The sequence below is a fragment of the Aptenodytes patagonicus genome, chromosome 16, assembly GCF_965638725.1.
Source record: "Aptenodytes patagonicus chromosome 16, bAptPat1.pri.cur, whole genome shotgun sequence".
NCBI classification, from domain to species: Eukaryota; Metazoa; Chordata; class Aves; order Sphenisciformes; family Spheniscidae; genus Aptenodytes; species Aptenodytes patagonicus.
Window position 1 is genome coordinate 2,525,136 of NC_134964.1, and position 14,895 is coordinate 2,540,030.

General features: G+C 38.1%; 1 protein-coding gene across 5 annotated transcripts in view; it reads right to left on the bottom strand.

Annotated features, from left to right (window-relative positions):
- Positions 1–1,780: 1,780 nt before the first annotated feature.
- The window catches only part of MMD (monocyte to macrophage differentiation associated), a 46,174-nt gene continuing 33,059 nt past the window's right edge, over positions 1,781–14,895 (bottom strand). For 4 of the 5 annotated variants that reach the window (XM_076353663.1, XM_076353665.1, XM_076353667.1 and 1 more), the window contains exons 2-7: positions 13,701–13,782; positions 6,929–7,089; positions 6,015–6,089; positions 5,503–5,604; positions 4,595–4,664; positions 1,781–3,271 (exon numbers count right to left, since the gene is read on the bottom strand). In XM_076353663.1, coding sequence (XP_076209778.1) covers positions 3,071–3,271; positions 4,595–4,664; positions 5,503–5,604; positions 6,015–6,089; positions 6,929–7,089; positions 13,701–13,782 — 691 coding nt within the window. In that variant the 3' untranslated portion in view covers positions 1,781–3,070. The remainder of the gene's footprint in view (positions 3,272–4,594; positions 4,665–5,502; positions 5,605–6,014; positions 6,090–6,928; positions 7,090–13,700; positions 13,783–14,895) is intronic. The other variant, XM_076353664.1, reaches the window with a different exon arrangement.

Consider the following 14,895-nt stretch of genomic DNA (forward strand, 5'->3'; position numbering starts at 1 on the left):
CGAGAAATTAAGGGGGGGGGGGGGGAGACAGAATCGGAAAAGAAGCCTGCTTTCATTACTGCTTTTGTTAACAGAAGGAAAAATTAATACTTTCTCTGTGCATTCCTTGCTGCTGTTGAATTAAAAACCAATACAATATGAAGAAGTGCACTCTAGAATAAATCCTTAAACAAATCCCTTCAGATAACCAAATTATTTTTTAGATGCACACAATATCGTGTTAGAAAAATACGACTTAGAAGTGATGAGACTGAAAGTATCCAGTATTCAAAGTACCTGTTGCATCCTAGACACCCTCTGGAAAGGTCAATCTGCAAAACCAAACCGCATGTTATCACTGCTTCATTTAAACTCGGCGTTCTTGGTGAACTTCTAAAACCTAGAGGCATAGAAAATACAGAAGCAAGCGCTTTTAAAAACACTTGCTTCAGGAAGACAACGAAATCGCATCTCTGCTACTGCAGCAAACTTTACTGGGAAAAGCCCTGTTGTTACTCCTGGAAGGAATCAGCCTGGAGAGCTGCAATTAGACGGGGGGGGGGGGGGGGGGGGAAGGCTAATTGACATATTTGTTTTACAGACAGAAATGCATTTTTAGTTCAGCTTGTCTTAATTTAATGTAACGATGCTCCTATAGGGATAAGAGCAAAATTATGTATTTTAGTGTTATATAATTGAAAAAAAACCAAAACAAAACCAAACCAAAAACCCCAACCAAAACCCAGTATATAATAAGAAAATTGATCCAGAACAGCAAAAGGGAAAGTAGCAAGTTCCCGATATTGACCAAAATTTATACATAAACATACCTTTTTCCCTACCACAAATTGAATAATTTGGATTGTAATCTTTCCTATTATTTTTATTTAACAAGCTGACTGAGCGAGCCTGAGGGTCATTAGGTTCAACTCTGGGTCTCTCGCATCAAGAGCGGCAACGGTGTTAGTCCCTTACCTTCCTGCATAAGGGTTGGGGGCGGGGGGGGGGAAGAAACAACCAGCAAGAATACAACGGTTTCCAAATTGCACAAAATGTTTATTGTTAGTCTAGTACATTCAATATCATATTGACTAGAATACAGTAATTCAAAATATTTTTGGCGAATTGAAATTTTTTAAAAACCATTTCAAACACTCCAAAAAGCAATTCCATGAAAAATTAACTTAAAATTAAAACAAACATATTCAAGCAATAGTTTCACTTTTGACTACAGAAAACCTTTACGTGTATTTTAGTGGTTTTAACAGTACTGCATTTAAACAAAATATATGACCTCGCAAAAAAGTGGAAAATATTAAAATAGACACAATGTTAAAAAACTGAGGCATCCAGATGTGCGAGACTGTTGTACTAGGAATTACCTGCCCGGTTGTTCCTTTTGTTCTCTTTTGGGGCAGTTAACTAGTCTGCTGTAGCGGTGCCGTTTCTCCAATCACCTGCAAACACCGCACAGCAATTCTTCTTCAATGCCTTGAATTTAAAGTTTGTCCCTCTTGTAAATTCCATATACAAATGTATATATTCTAAAATATGCGACCCACTGGCAAATCTAGGTGCAATATTAAACGGTACCTTGAAAAACTTCCCTATCTTGCTACTTATTGTTTGCAGACAGGCAATATCCAGAACAAAATCTGAAAAAGGCAACACGTTTTGGTTTTGTTTTTAAATACTGACATGAAAAACTGAGTAAATTAGAAAAAGGATAAAGTCAATCTTAATATAAGACATTCATTATATAGTGGGACAGGATACCATTATTGGACAAAGAGTATCACAATGACTCTTCTATATCTGGTCATTTAATGCACGTGTTCTACAATCATGGCTTGCTACCACATTTGGTTTTCCTGCACAGAAAGACAGCAATACAATTAAAGACCAGTTTTACTCTGTGTAAGTCCCAGAATGGCAAGTGACACCGTACGGAGTTCTTCAAGCTCTTCTCCCCGAAAGGCTGTGCTTGCGAAGAACCAATAACCACGAATTCAAAGTGGTCAGCAATTGCTCTGTACCTGCCGCTCTGACCAGGATTTCCCAATTTAAAATTTAAATCCCTTTGAAAATCCAAGCCTTAGTTTTACAGCACCGATACGCGTATACATCTTCTGGGGAAATGACTGACTCTCTGGTTTGGATAGGGGGATAATTAGCTGTCCACCTTCCTTAATACTGCCAACCTTTGGAAAGTCAGCTTTCACCCAAACTGCTGCCTGGCCGGGCAGCACCGAGTAGTGTTGGGAAATCTCGAGGAGAAACTCGTCTTAACCACTTCTTTGAAAGCACTTCATCTCCGTCTCGGATAAAGCCAAATTAAGGTGCTGTTTAAGTGGTGTTATAGATGAGCAGAATACTATCATGTTAAAACTCAGCAGAATCACATTTGGATTTTAGTCCGTAAAAGTGGTTATTACACCTGTAACACAACCTTTGGAAGAGGTACAACGTTTGCTTGTCAGTACAGTATGTGGAATGTAACCATTTCTTGCAAGATTTGCAACATGAGTAACTGCATAGATGACAGTTGTGTGTTTTCAGTTCAATAAATGTACTTTTCAAGTTTACAAAAAACACAAAAAGTTTCTATAAAAGTCATATTATACCAAGATAACGGGTGGTAGAAGTAGATTATTTGTCTGTGATTCATGTTTAATAAATGACTAGTGGAAAGGTGATAGAAACCTATGTCAAATCAAGGGAGTTACATTTTCGCTATTGCACTGACTTCACCATTTGAATCACTAATTTAGAAAAATTCACGTAGTTAAAAATTGTAAAATTAAACTAGAATACAAAATTTTATTTGTAAACATCAGGTAGCCAGTTCTACTAACATGGAATGGACTCGTCGTACTGCAGTACAGTATCTTGGTTATTTACAGCACTTGCCATTTGATGGGCAATTGCAGGACACATACAACATCAGTTCACAGTAATTGTGTTCAGAGAACTACCAAAGTCAGTGCAGTTTTTCTGTGCAATTTTCCAATTTCCTCGAATTCCTTAAGTCAAATAATACTGTTACAGAGGCCGAGTGCAGATTAATTTTTTTTTTTTTTACATATATATATCATAAGTGACGAATTATGTCTGCAGGACTTCTGTAAAGGTACTTCCAAATGGCATAGTAATGAACAGCAGCTGCTGTGGCCACAAATATGTGCCAGATGGCATGGGCAAACGGAATGACTCCATCGCTCTTGAAGAACACCACACCCAGACAATATATCAAGCCTCCCCATGCAACCTCCTGAAGTCCATCGGTGTTGCTCTGTCAATTAACAAGGAAAGATTAGTGGTGGGGCGTAGAGGAGGGAAAGGGTATTTTATGCACAAAATACAAAGTGTCATGTCCCCCCCCCCCAAAAAAAAGCTGGCTGTCATAACTCAGAACATCTTGGATATGAGAGATGGGCAAGTGAGAAAGCCAGTATATAAATATTTAGATCAGACTTTGTGAAATATATAATAATACATTTACATAATATGCCTCAATACAAGTAATAGCGGCATAACTCAAGAATTAAGACAAGTCTGATGTTTTGCTTCATGCTCCTTAGCAGAGCAGACAAACATGGAGAAAAAGAAAACCACGTTACTGTGCGTAAGAGTGAATTTAACACAACTCCTACTAGTTGGATGAAGCATCCAGCACGGTTTTGGTATAGCACAGCATTCATGTGGAACAGTTAAGTACTGTGACTGGCATTGCCTTGTAGAGGTGTCAGATTTATATTAGCAGCAGAGAGGGTTATTCAAAGTTATTTAAAATGTGTAACTATAAATAAATAGTCAAAGTTTTGAGGTGGACAAGATGGCGTAGGATGCTTTAGAGATGCACCAAGAAACCTTTTTTTTTTAAAAAAAAAAAAAAGGCCAACTGCTGAGAGATCAAGTATCCCAGATACCGTGCATCAGTTTGATACAGTTCAACAACTTCTCAACTTTTGAATTTTTCCCTGCTTCACTGATAAAAAGAAGCCTCCAGTAAGAGACAAAATCTTCCAGCTTTGTTGCCCCTAAGTAATTTTGAAAGGGGCAAGAATCAATTTACTTCCTCCATCTTGGTCCAGACCACAGAATCAATTGATTAGATTTTCCAGAGAGCTCTGACATACACCAAGAAAAAGGACAACGTTATCAGAAGTCCATTCCACTTTCCTAAAGAAAAAGCTTCTTTCCTAATTTGTAAGCGGGCATTAAGTAAGTTCATAAATAGTAAAATCTAGAAACATTCCTTGACAGGCTAAGGTACTTCACATCTTTATCGTTTTTACTAAAATGGAAGTAATTGAATTGTTACATCCAATATCCTTTCAGAAGTGAGGGTCTTTCAGAAGTGAAGTTCGGAGCCTAAGCTCTTTTTATCTAGACCCTGCAGCCCAGATTCATTGAAATGCTACCTTGTTCTGTTGAATGTAAACTATAAACCCACAATATAACTGACTATATTTGGCTCTTCTGCAGAGAACATTTACAATTATCGTGGACTAAAGTTAACATCTTTTCAGAAGAAAGAGAGCTGCACTAGAACTTAAGCTAGTTATAAAAGGAAAGCTTGCGTGTTTGTAATGTTAATAGTTACATTCCTTACCATGGACGTCACTACCAGAGCAGGAGAAAATCCCATCGCTAAATAGAAAAAAAGTTCAACAATCTTATACCTAAAAAGGAACGATTTGAGTCATTTAAGGAGGTGTACAAGAGGATGAACATTTCCTTCAACAGTAAAAAAAAAAATGCTTTAAATTTTATGTTAGCATGGGTCCATTAAACTAGTCAAAAAGCTTTCTATGCAGATAGATAACCATTGTTTTATGACAAGAATAAAGCTAGTATTTATCTCTGCATTGTACAGTTGCAGGCACTACCTTCTTCTCTAAATACTGCCTAGATGCATTCACTTGCATTAAGTACTAGTGAGAATAAAACATTGAGACAACTTGTATTTTCTTATTTGACAAGAACCTCAGTAGCTCATCTCCAAAACAAAAGAGATGGGTCTTGCTCCCTGAGGATAAGTAATGAAAGCAGGCTCAAGACTTCAGATCTGAAACTCAAGGACTCACATCTCAAAACAAAAACAAGAAGGTAGCAGGAGTCAATATGCATCAGTATATATAAACAATATAATGCTGCAATATAATCTATACACAGTGCTACATAAATTAGGGGTGTAAGAAAGCCATCGTTTCAACCAGTTTCTTACCCTACCCACTCTCACCCCTGCTTTCTTGTAGCAAAAGTTAAAGTTTTAAAAGTGGATACTTCCCTCCCACCCCTTTAAGAGAAGACAGCAATATAGCCTAAAGACATGTTATGACAAGGTGACTACAATTATTTTCTGACAAGATGTAAATTTGCATCATTCTCATCACATATTTCCACTGTTTCAAAGCTTGTATTTCGGTGTGTGAAAGGCTGGATAGGAACACTCAGAAAGCAAGAAAGCCCCCACCTTTTAATTTCAGTTTAAGGTTAAATGCAAAGAATAATTCCTACTTTTCATGGTAGAGAAATACATAAATGGTTCCTCCAGCAGCCATCAGCCAGATAAACCAACGCATGTGAGATGCCAGAGGTCCAAGCTCACGTAGATTTAACCTGGAGGTACAAAGATTTCAAGAGACCAAAGTGATGAATGAATGGACCATACTGACACACGAGTAGTAGAACTTGATAAAAATAAATAAGTATTCAGAGCTCTAACTTAGGCACGATGGGGGAGAAGATACTTGGACATTCTATACATAGAGAAGCAGAAGGTGTGTTTGCATTGATGTGAGGGAAGCATAAACTGGGGTATGTGGAACATGAATAAATTGCTTTCTGCTGTTTTCTAGTATTACTTCCTGTTCAGCAAATCCCAGGAGATTATATTATGTTGCATTTCACAATGCAGAATGTGGTCAATTGCATCTAAGAAGATTCCTACAGATTTTAGAAAGCCGCAAAGATAAACCGTTCACAATGGAAAAAGCTTTAATCCTGAAGCTGTGCTTCAGATTTCTTACCATGGTGCATATGATGCCGCAATAAAGACATAGATCATCATTCTGTCACACATGTGAAAGCAATGCTCCATCGTCCTAGTAAGAGAGAGAACAAGTCACCAAGACAGATTTTGGAAAGACTTTTGTATCATCTCAGTCTCCTCACACACTTTAGAATTACTTTGGGGGAAATACCATCAGCTCCATAACCTCTTACAACCGTTTGGAAGACTGTTCAGCTGACTTCAACTTCAGGAGGTCATCAGCGAGACACGTAGGAGGTGAGCACTCCTCCATTCCTCTCCCCGTCTCCACCCCATCATGCATCCTGCTCTTTGGCAAGGAGGCAGAAAGTTGTCACATCAACTCCGCCTAATCCAGAAACCGTTACTATTTAGTGACTACTGGTTAAATCCAATTTATGGCCCAGAATTATACAGAGGTCATAATGGGGGGAAAAAACAACAACTAAAAAATACATAAGTAAAAAAATCACATCTTAGTTTTGCTATTGCTGCCTTGCTCCCAAGGAGGCTTTCTGCTAGTTAACTGTGTATTGTATTGTAATTCTCTTGGCAAGCTCTGTGTTCGTCAAAGTATTTGAGCATGCCATAGTCCCAGACAGCATTCTCATGTCTGCAATGGAATTATATCCACCATGCACTTAGATTAGGTTTTTCCCATTCAACTTCTGGATTAAGAGCCACTACGGCCTAGAAATACACGTGTTTTCCTTGCGAAAAAGCAGCAGACATTAAAGTTTGTGTATGAGCTTGGCTCGCTATTTCTTCCAACAGAATCAAAGGTGTTTTTTCATGATTCAATACAAGGTACCACTCCAGACTTCTGTAAAATCATGTTTTTAACTGAGAAACACAACAGAGAATCATCACAGAACATGAAAATAAAACATCTTATACATCTTATAGCGATACCTTAAGTGACTCTTTTTCCAAGAAACGATATGAAACACTGTGGAGACGATGAAGAGCGCACAGAGCCCCATGCCATACATCCAGGCTGTTATCTTTTCCCATCGGTCATCAGAAAGCCGGTGGAGAAGGGCACTGCCCACAATCGCAGGAACAATGAGGAACTAAGAAAACAAAAGGCCATTGTTAAGTCTTTAATCGCAGCCAGCGAAGTACCTCCCACAGTACAGCAACAGCAGGGCAGATAACACTGCAGTATGCCATATAAGACCATATGTACGACATGCTCCTAACAGGAGCAAGCTTTTCATTTAGGTGTATGTTGACACGCAACCGTCAAAACTTCGACAATGTCTCAGACATTTAGGTTATATCCGTTTGGGCTAAATTTCTCCTCACGTGGTATTAGGCTAGGTTACTAGCTCCTCTAGCCATGACACACAATCAGCCAAACAAAAGAATTTGCTAAGTCTTAGTAGTGTTTTTATTTTCACATTCTGCTTTGTGTTTTAAAAAAGTTTTGATCTTACCCTAGGCTTGGATCCAAACCACCTCTTGTGCATAGAGGCAGAGCACAGGAAAGATAAAAATAAAACTTAAATCCCAAATAAACAAACAAAACAAAATAAACTTAAATCCCAAATGAAAAAGTAAAGCATTTTGCAGAATAAAGCATAACTGCAGAAGTATGCAGTTAAGTAGAAGACGAGAATTAAGCAAAGGCTTTGCAGAACTTGGATTTTAGATATCGTAAATAAATTAGCTGCAAGCTTCTTTTATGAGTAGATTCTTAACGCATAAAGCTGATGTTCTTTTAATGCAGCGTATCCAAGTCTGTCTTCCTTACCACCTCCCTCTCAAGCAGCTTTAATTCAGGTCTTCCAAAACAACCACTGTTGGAACATCATGATGGAATTAGCATGCTCACATGAGGTATCTAAGAAGTGGGCTTCATATACATTTAAAACTACACTCCTTTCCAGAATAAATTACATCATGTACCTTTGTCTCATTCAGAAAAAAACAGGGGGGGGGGCCAAAAAAGCATGTCCAACAAGTATTTAAAGAAAAGAACCTGCTGGCTGAGACATTTCTACCAGCCTCCTTCCACTAGGAAGGCGTATCTTTGTCAGCCTTCTAAGTTAAAAAGGCCGCACAAGTTCCCTTCCAGACCCTAGGTGTGTCTTAAGATGTTAATTTGTTCACTTGAATTGTAAGCAAGCTTCATAAGTTAAATACTTTGTAGTTTAACCCAAGTCTCACATGCTAAACAATAAAGCTAGGAACAAGTAATGTTTAAACAAATCTGGCAACTCTGCTTTGCATTACAGGTTTGATAGCTTAGAGTGCAAAGTTCTGGTCCAGCCTGCACTGTCTTTGTCCTTTATCTGCGTACAGACTAGAAGAAATTGAGGCTCTGACCACAGCTACAGTGCAGAAGATGCAGAATATACCCACTGAATCTGGAAAGTAGTTGATTAATCCAGAGAGTTAAAAAAAAAAAAAAAAAAAGAAACAAAAAACAAAAAAATGTGGCTTTTACTTCTGGCTTTTGAAGTACATCAACTGTAGCTTCATTACCATTGTATTTTCTTCCTTCTTGCAAAACTTAGTACATTTATGCCAAAAGCTGTAGAGCCATGGAAATGAGAAGTATGGCATTCCTATATCCACAGCATTTGGACCAGAGGTGAAAACACTTTCCGACTTTTGTAACGAGACTATGGAAGTTGACCTCATGCACTTTAGGGCCAAAAATAGTCTGTCAGTCTGGCCTCTTGTTTATCACAAACCATAAATTTCCATATACATATCCTGGATATCCCCCAAATTCAAGAAAGGTTAAAGTGTTTCACTCCTCAGGAGATTAGGCCCTCCTGTTTTCCACATATGGCATACAGTTTAAAGTGTGGCTGAAGCCCTCGAGACAGCAAGGAACTGATTAGATGTGGCAGTTGTTTCATTTAGTTTTTGCAGGAGACAGGAAGATGCCAAGCTCCAGAAATAATTTTTTTAGCTGTGTTTCTTTAAGCTGTGCAGTCATGCTGTATCCACGTTCATCATCTTCCTCCCCAATTTCTGATGCAAATTTCAGTTTTGACTATACTTGACAGAGAACTAAAAGGTTTCAGAGAGATTACGTACCCACAAGTGCCATGAACACAAGTAACTAGGTAAAATAGCAAATCCCTACTAATTCCTTACAAAAAGCCTGGGTTTGAGCTGGTCCGAGATTCTGCCTGGAGCTCTGATTGAGACCATTTTATAGTAAGGAAGACCTCTCTGGAAACTAGATTTAGACATTACACAGAACAGCTTGCCTTTCTTGCACAGATACCCCAGCTTTTCACTAGTCTACTAAAATAAATACTTCACAAGTTAAGCTATGATGTGTCATGCTCAAATGGGCCAACACAGAGTTTGCTGCCAATCACTTTTTCCAGTAATTATTGTATATAAAGTTACAGGGTTAAAACAAATAAGCAATTCTCTTATCACCTCTTTCTTTGCACCTTCAGAATGAAGAATACAGCTACAAATGAGTACATGGATGAAGAGCTGAATTAATCTCTTTTCTGCCTTGTCCTGGCTCTGAAGAACGATTCTACTTCTCACAGGGAACAGCACTATACTAACATGAGAAGGATTTATTGTTTTTTTTTCTAAGTATTCTATTTGGAAACACTTTCCCTCTGTGCCTGATATGCATCATGGGAACAGTTAGACTAAACAAGAGATGTTTTATTACTCTTTTTCTGACCAAAAATAGCTAGATTAAAGACAAAATCCAGAAGTGATACCCTGCTGTTCCAGCCAACTGGATAAAAGTTCTTTAGATACTAATGCCGTACCAGATAACGTATGATACAATGGACTTCATTATATCTAACATCCATCTTAAAAAAGAAATCTAGCACTCCAGTCAACAAAACAAGATGGATTTTCCCATGTTCATTTGAAAAAAAAATCTCTAGTGCAAGAACTGCATTTTAATCTTCAGAATGGAGAAGCAATCAATCAGTCCTTTAAAAGAAGGGGTATTTACCAAAAAAGTAGTCAAAGAATCAGAACTAATAGAATGACTGTGATTGCGCTGTGTCATTTTACAGCAATGACACAGCATTTCTAAGTTGCCAACATTCCTAGTAATAAAACTAGCTACAAGTCACACAAAGCTTTGCTTATTTCATCATGAAGTGCAACTCTTCCAAATGAGTATCGTCAAACCCACTGATTTAATGTACTATGAACAAAACCTGAACTGTGATGCTCCAATTTACTAATTTTAGCACCTTCATTAATACTTGCTAAATCAGAAATGGGGCTGGTAGAGAGATTTACAGAACAAGAGAGTAGGCAACAGTTTCACGAAGTTTTCTAGAGAAATGACAGAACAAATTGAGAGCATGAAGTTACAAACCCCTTTCCAATAAGACGACAGACAAAGGACTAAAATGTATTTATTTATTTACAGCTATAGGCGGGAATCTTTAAGAGGAGACTTGGGTACAATCCCCACGTGATGTATTTTGGGAAACCAACTACCACAGCCCCTACTGTCACAAATAGCAGCCACTGCAAAAAGGCTGAAGACACAAAGGAAAATGCTGAAACAGTAAGTTGTAAACCTGATCAGGCATACTTCAGGGAAATTAAACTCTCTGGTTACTAACTTAGAGCAAAGTATCTGGTACCTTCCATCTATTTGGGGTTGCCTACAATACTGGTACGTCGGTCAGTATTTTATCTGTATTCTTTCCGTATTTCTGTAGACAGTCTCTCCCATAGAGAGGTTTAAAAACCTGTTTAAAACTTTGCTTTTGTATATAACATTCACACCAAATTAAGTTATTTTCTTTCCACACGAGGCTCTGCACGTCACGTAGTCAGCACCAGTGACCTTGGATGCACAAGCCACGGTGTTATTGTTGCGACCTCATCTGCCTTTCGTTTAGAGGGAAACACTAACAGCACAAAGATGGTCCCTACACCTCCTCTTTGGAAAGGGAGGCAATGGGAAGATCAACAAAGCAGCCAAATTCACCTGTGGCACTTCAAGGGAACCATGAAGGACTGTGTCCTCTCAGGCGGCCTGCTCCAGGGGTGTAGCCCTGAAGCCAGGTACAGCGTCTCCCTACCCGAAAGTTTTCTCTCCTCAAATAAGGAGACAAGCACCGTGGAGCGGGAAGCCTGCTGGCAACTTGGGTTGCGCAATACACAGAGAGCAGAGAAACTGCTAGTATCAGTTGGGTAGAACGGAAACATTTTCATCGTAAGAGCCCTTCTGAAATGTTCATGACACCTTCTTCCATGCTCAAATGGCCTGGTAAATGCTCCAAGCCTCATTTTTGAAATATTTATACTTCTTTCTTCTTTTTTCCATGCACTGCACAACCCAAGACTGGAATAAAGAGACTGTAACTTATTTTAAGAATAGTTCCTCCTTTTAAGGCAGTTGGAAGAAACTTTTAGAGCAGTATAAAGCAAGCCATGCCTAAATTCTGAGGTTTTAATACAACAGGGCATATCTTTTGTCTGATAAACCTTAGTAAACTAGAAAGTTTCACGATGAAAGAGCCATCCCACCCTTAGATTTAGCTTACCTTACAACTCAAATTCTTACGACTCCTGCCTCTCTCATACACTGTTTCCTTCCTGTTCTTCTAAACACAGAGCGCAGTCTTTTCTGTCTCTGTATTCAACTGCTTAGCTGCCCTTCCTGTCTCTCAGTGTCTAAAGAGAAGTCAGTGCTTCATTTAAATCTTAAAAAAAAAGAAATCAAGACATTTTAAATGGCCTTACTAGTTAGAAATTTGAAGATACCTTACTATGCTACACAAAGTTAGCTTTTAAGTATTGTAACAAGAAGCTATGCATGGGATTCTGTATCCCCATTTATTAATTGTTCTGGGGTTTTTCTGAAGCAACTGCCTAAACTGACTACTGTGTATTTTTAAGTCAAAAAACCAGACGGGATACCTACTGAGTAGTGCAGCCACGCTCGTAAAATATAAGTTGACTACTTCCTGAATTATGAAAGCTTTGAAAAAATATACGGAGAACCATTGCTAAACTCTGTTTTGTAGAAATTACATCACTGTCTAATTGAAAACTCAGCCTGTAATCTAGCAGCAAAGACTCAACCACTTGACCTTCTAACATTTGGTAAAACAGTCTGTAACACAGAGGAGAAGCAAGCATCCCCCCCAGCTTTTTCTGTATAATCCACTGTGCTTCCCCAGATTAGATTCCTATTTCAAGGCTTTAAATTTTGATTAAAAGTTATTTATTGCATACAATTTTATTTAAGGAGTAACAACCCCTCTTTTGCACTACACTTTATTTTCTTCCGAAGAGTATGTTAACGTTGCATATCCCCAAGCTGCTAACAGTTCATGGTAGGTTTCAGCACGTAGATTGGCTGTTCAGAAAGTAATTAGACAGCTTCACCAGAAACTGTAACGTACCAGAAAATACTGATGTGACATCTCGGCTGTAACCTACTGCTAACAGGCAGGAATAAGACATGCCTGTTTTTCAACCAGATGAAGGCTAGAATTGCTAAGGAGTACAGCAACTTCTGCCAGATATTTTGAAATCTAACTTCTTGGCCAGAGTAAACAAGAGTTGTACAAGGATTATGAGATAAACTACATATTTGTGCTAACTAACAGAATGTTGCTTCATTCTCTAGACAAATAAGCATATATTTACATAACGCTGTACATGAGACCCTTGGCTTAAAAACATGTAAGCTTCAGTTAGCTTTTCTATACGTAAACCAAGGTGATTGTTTTTACCAGCAACACAGAGCTGCGTGCCGGTTATCTGTAAAACACACACGAAGGATCTTGAAGAACAGAGCTCTTTCTAGAACGGAAGAGTCCCATGCACTACTTTGAGCATCCATATCTATAGCTCGCTCAGACAAGAGACTGAGGACAAAGTCAAACATACTTCAGATGTTTGGAGTTAAACAAGGGATTGAGGAGAAGCACAAGCTGTTTTTATAAAAGGGCAAATGCTATCTTAAAAAACAAACACACACATTTTTAAGTCCTTTTCAAAGTGCCAGACAGCAAATTAAACTTCCCAATTAAAAAAAAAAAGAAAAAAAAAAAAGGACTGTTTTCATTATTTTGTGTATATCGTATATTCAAATCTAGTATGGGTCTATACATCATGAAAATAAGGACAGACTAGGATTTTTAGTAGGGCTGTCAGCATTATTAGTGCCTCTTTCAAAATAGGAGGTTTCTTGAAGAATCAATTCATAGATAGGAAGTATCAGAACTAAGCCGTTCTAGCTCTTCTGGCTAATACCCACAGTCTTATGAAGCCTTCCACTTCTAACGTGAATAAATCTTTCGTATACTTCCAGTACACAATTTGCACAATACCGTATGAGCACAGTACTGGGAAATCTGCCTTGCAATACTAACTAGTATAAACCTATATTCACTTTACCATAGTCATCCTTCCACTGGGACAGAGGAAAAACCTCTAAAGACATGTAACTTACTTTGGTGAGAAGGAATCTTATGAAGCACGTGGAGGTCCTAGAGATTCCGAACAAGGACTAGTGATTACCAGCCATCTAATTAACATTACATTTTCTGGACTGTTATAGCTGAAGCTTATATAACAAAACCAGAGAGGTTGTAAATATGAATACACTTGGGCAAAGGTAAGCATTTAGCCATCCAAACCCACAAAAATTTACCAAAACATCTGGTTTTAAAAAAAAAAAAAAAAAAGGAAATGTACTACTTACTGCATGTGTGTAACAGTTAGCAGCATGTTCATAGCAAGTGGGTTTGTAGCGGCTGTTTGCTGGAGCTGGGTGGTTCATGAACCTGTTGAATAATTAAGAGGTATTTTTAGGAAAGTTAAGAAACAATCTCTTTGGAGTGTCATGAAGGAATACCTCCAACCTAGTAGTGTTAAAAAATTATAAGTACAGACATGTTGAAAGCAACTGTTATTTAAATTGCAAGTTCTCCCAGATAAGTTCTCTTAACAGAAACATACGTTAAATAAATTCCTGTGACTGCCCGTCACAGTGGATGGTTAACTTTAATCAAGACTTTGCATACAGAAGTCAGACCCCCCTCTTTTCCGACAGCTTGGTCGGATGAAGAATGAACTATTTCCTATTTAAATTATATAATATGGACTCAAATCGCTCCTGAAATACAGACTTCATTATAGCTGCCAAGGGTTACTCTTCTTTTAAGAAGTTCTTGAAAATACAGCAATATTCCAGTTCTATAACACCTCGGATTAAACCAACTTGAACATTGACTTTTCAATTCCTATAGCAAGCAGTATTTGTGTTTGGAGCGTTAGATGGCTCGATTTTTCTTTGAGGCTAATGCTATCTTCTGTCTGTAACCAAGATCCAAGCTACACAGGGATGAAAGGAGACTCTAATGGTTAACTCCGAAAAGGAAAAATTTCAAGAGGCTTACCATAGACATTCCACCTTTTTCTCTAAGAATTTTCAAACATTACCTAATAAACAAACAATCACACCAAACACAGTCTATGCAAGCCAAACGAAATATGATGAAACTTGAGAAAGTTTTGGAAGAACTTGCCAATGCAAATGTTGCATTTAACTATTCTAAAAAAACCAAACACTTGAGTTGTTTCTGTGAAACTACACAATTTAAATCTGTGTATAAAAACCTCTAAGAGACAGCACACATTTATATGCAACCAGACAGTCAAATCAAAGTTATGAACTACTCCAGCTACAGTACCGCGCATGTTCTCCCAGCACAGCCTACTGTCATACAAAAGTGATTCTCTTTCACTAATAAATTCCAGTTTACTCCAGATTATTATAAAACTATGCACTGACAATTAGTCAGGTATCCAACAGGCCAGGAACAGCTTCGCAACAAATACAGAACACATCTGTACGTTCAGAACTGAGAGCAGCTTTGTTAGCTAGATTTATATAA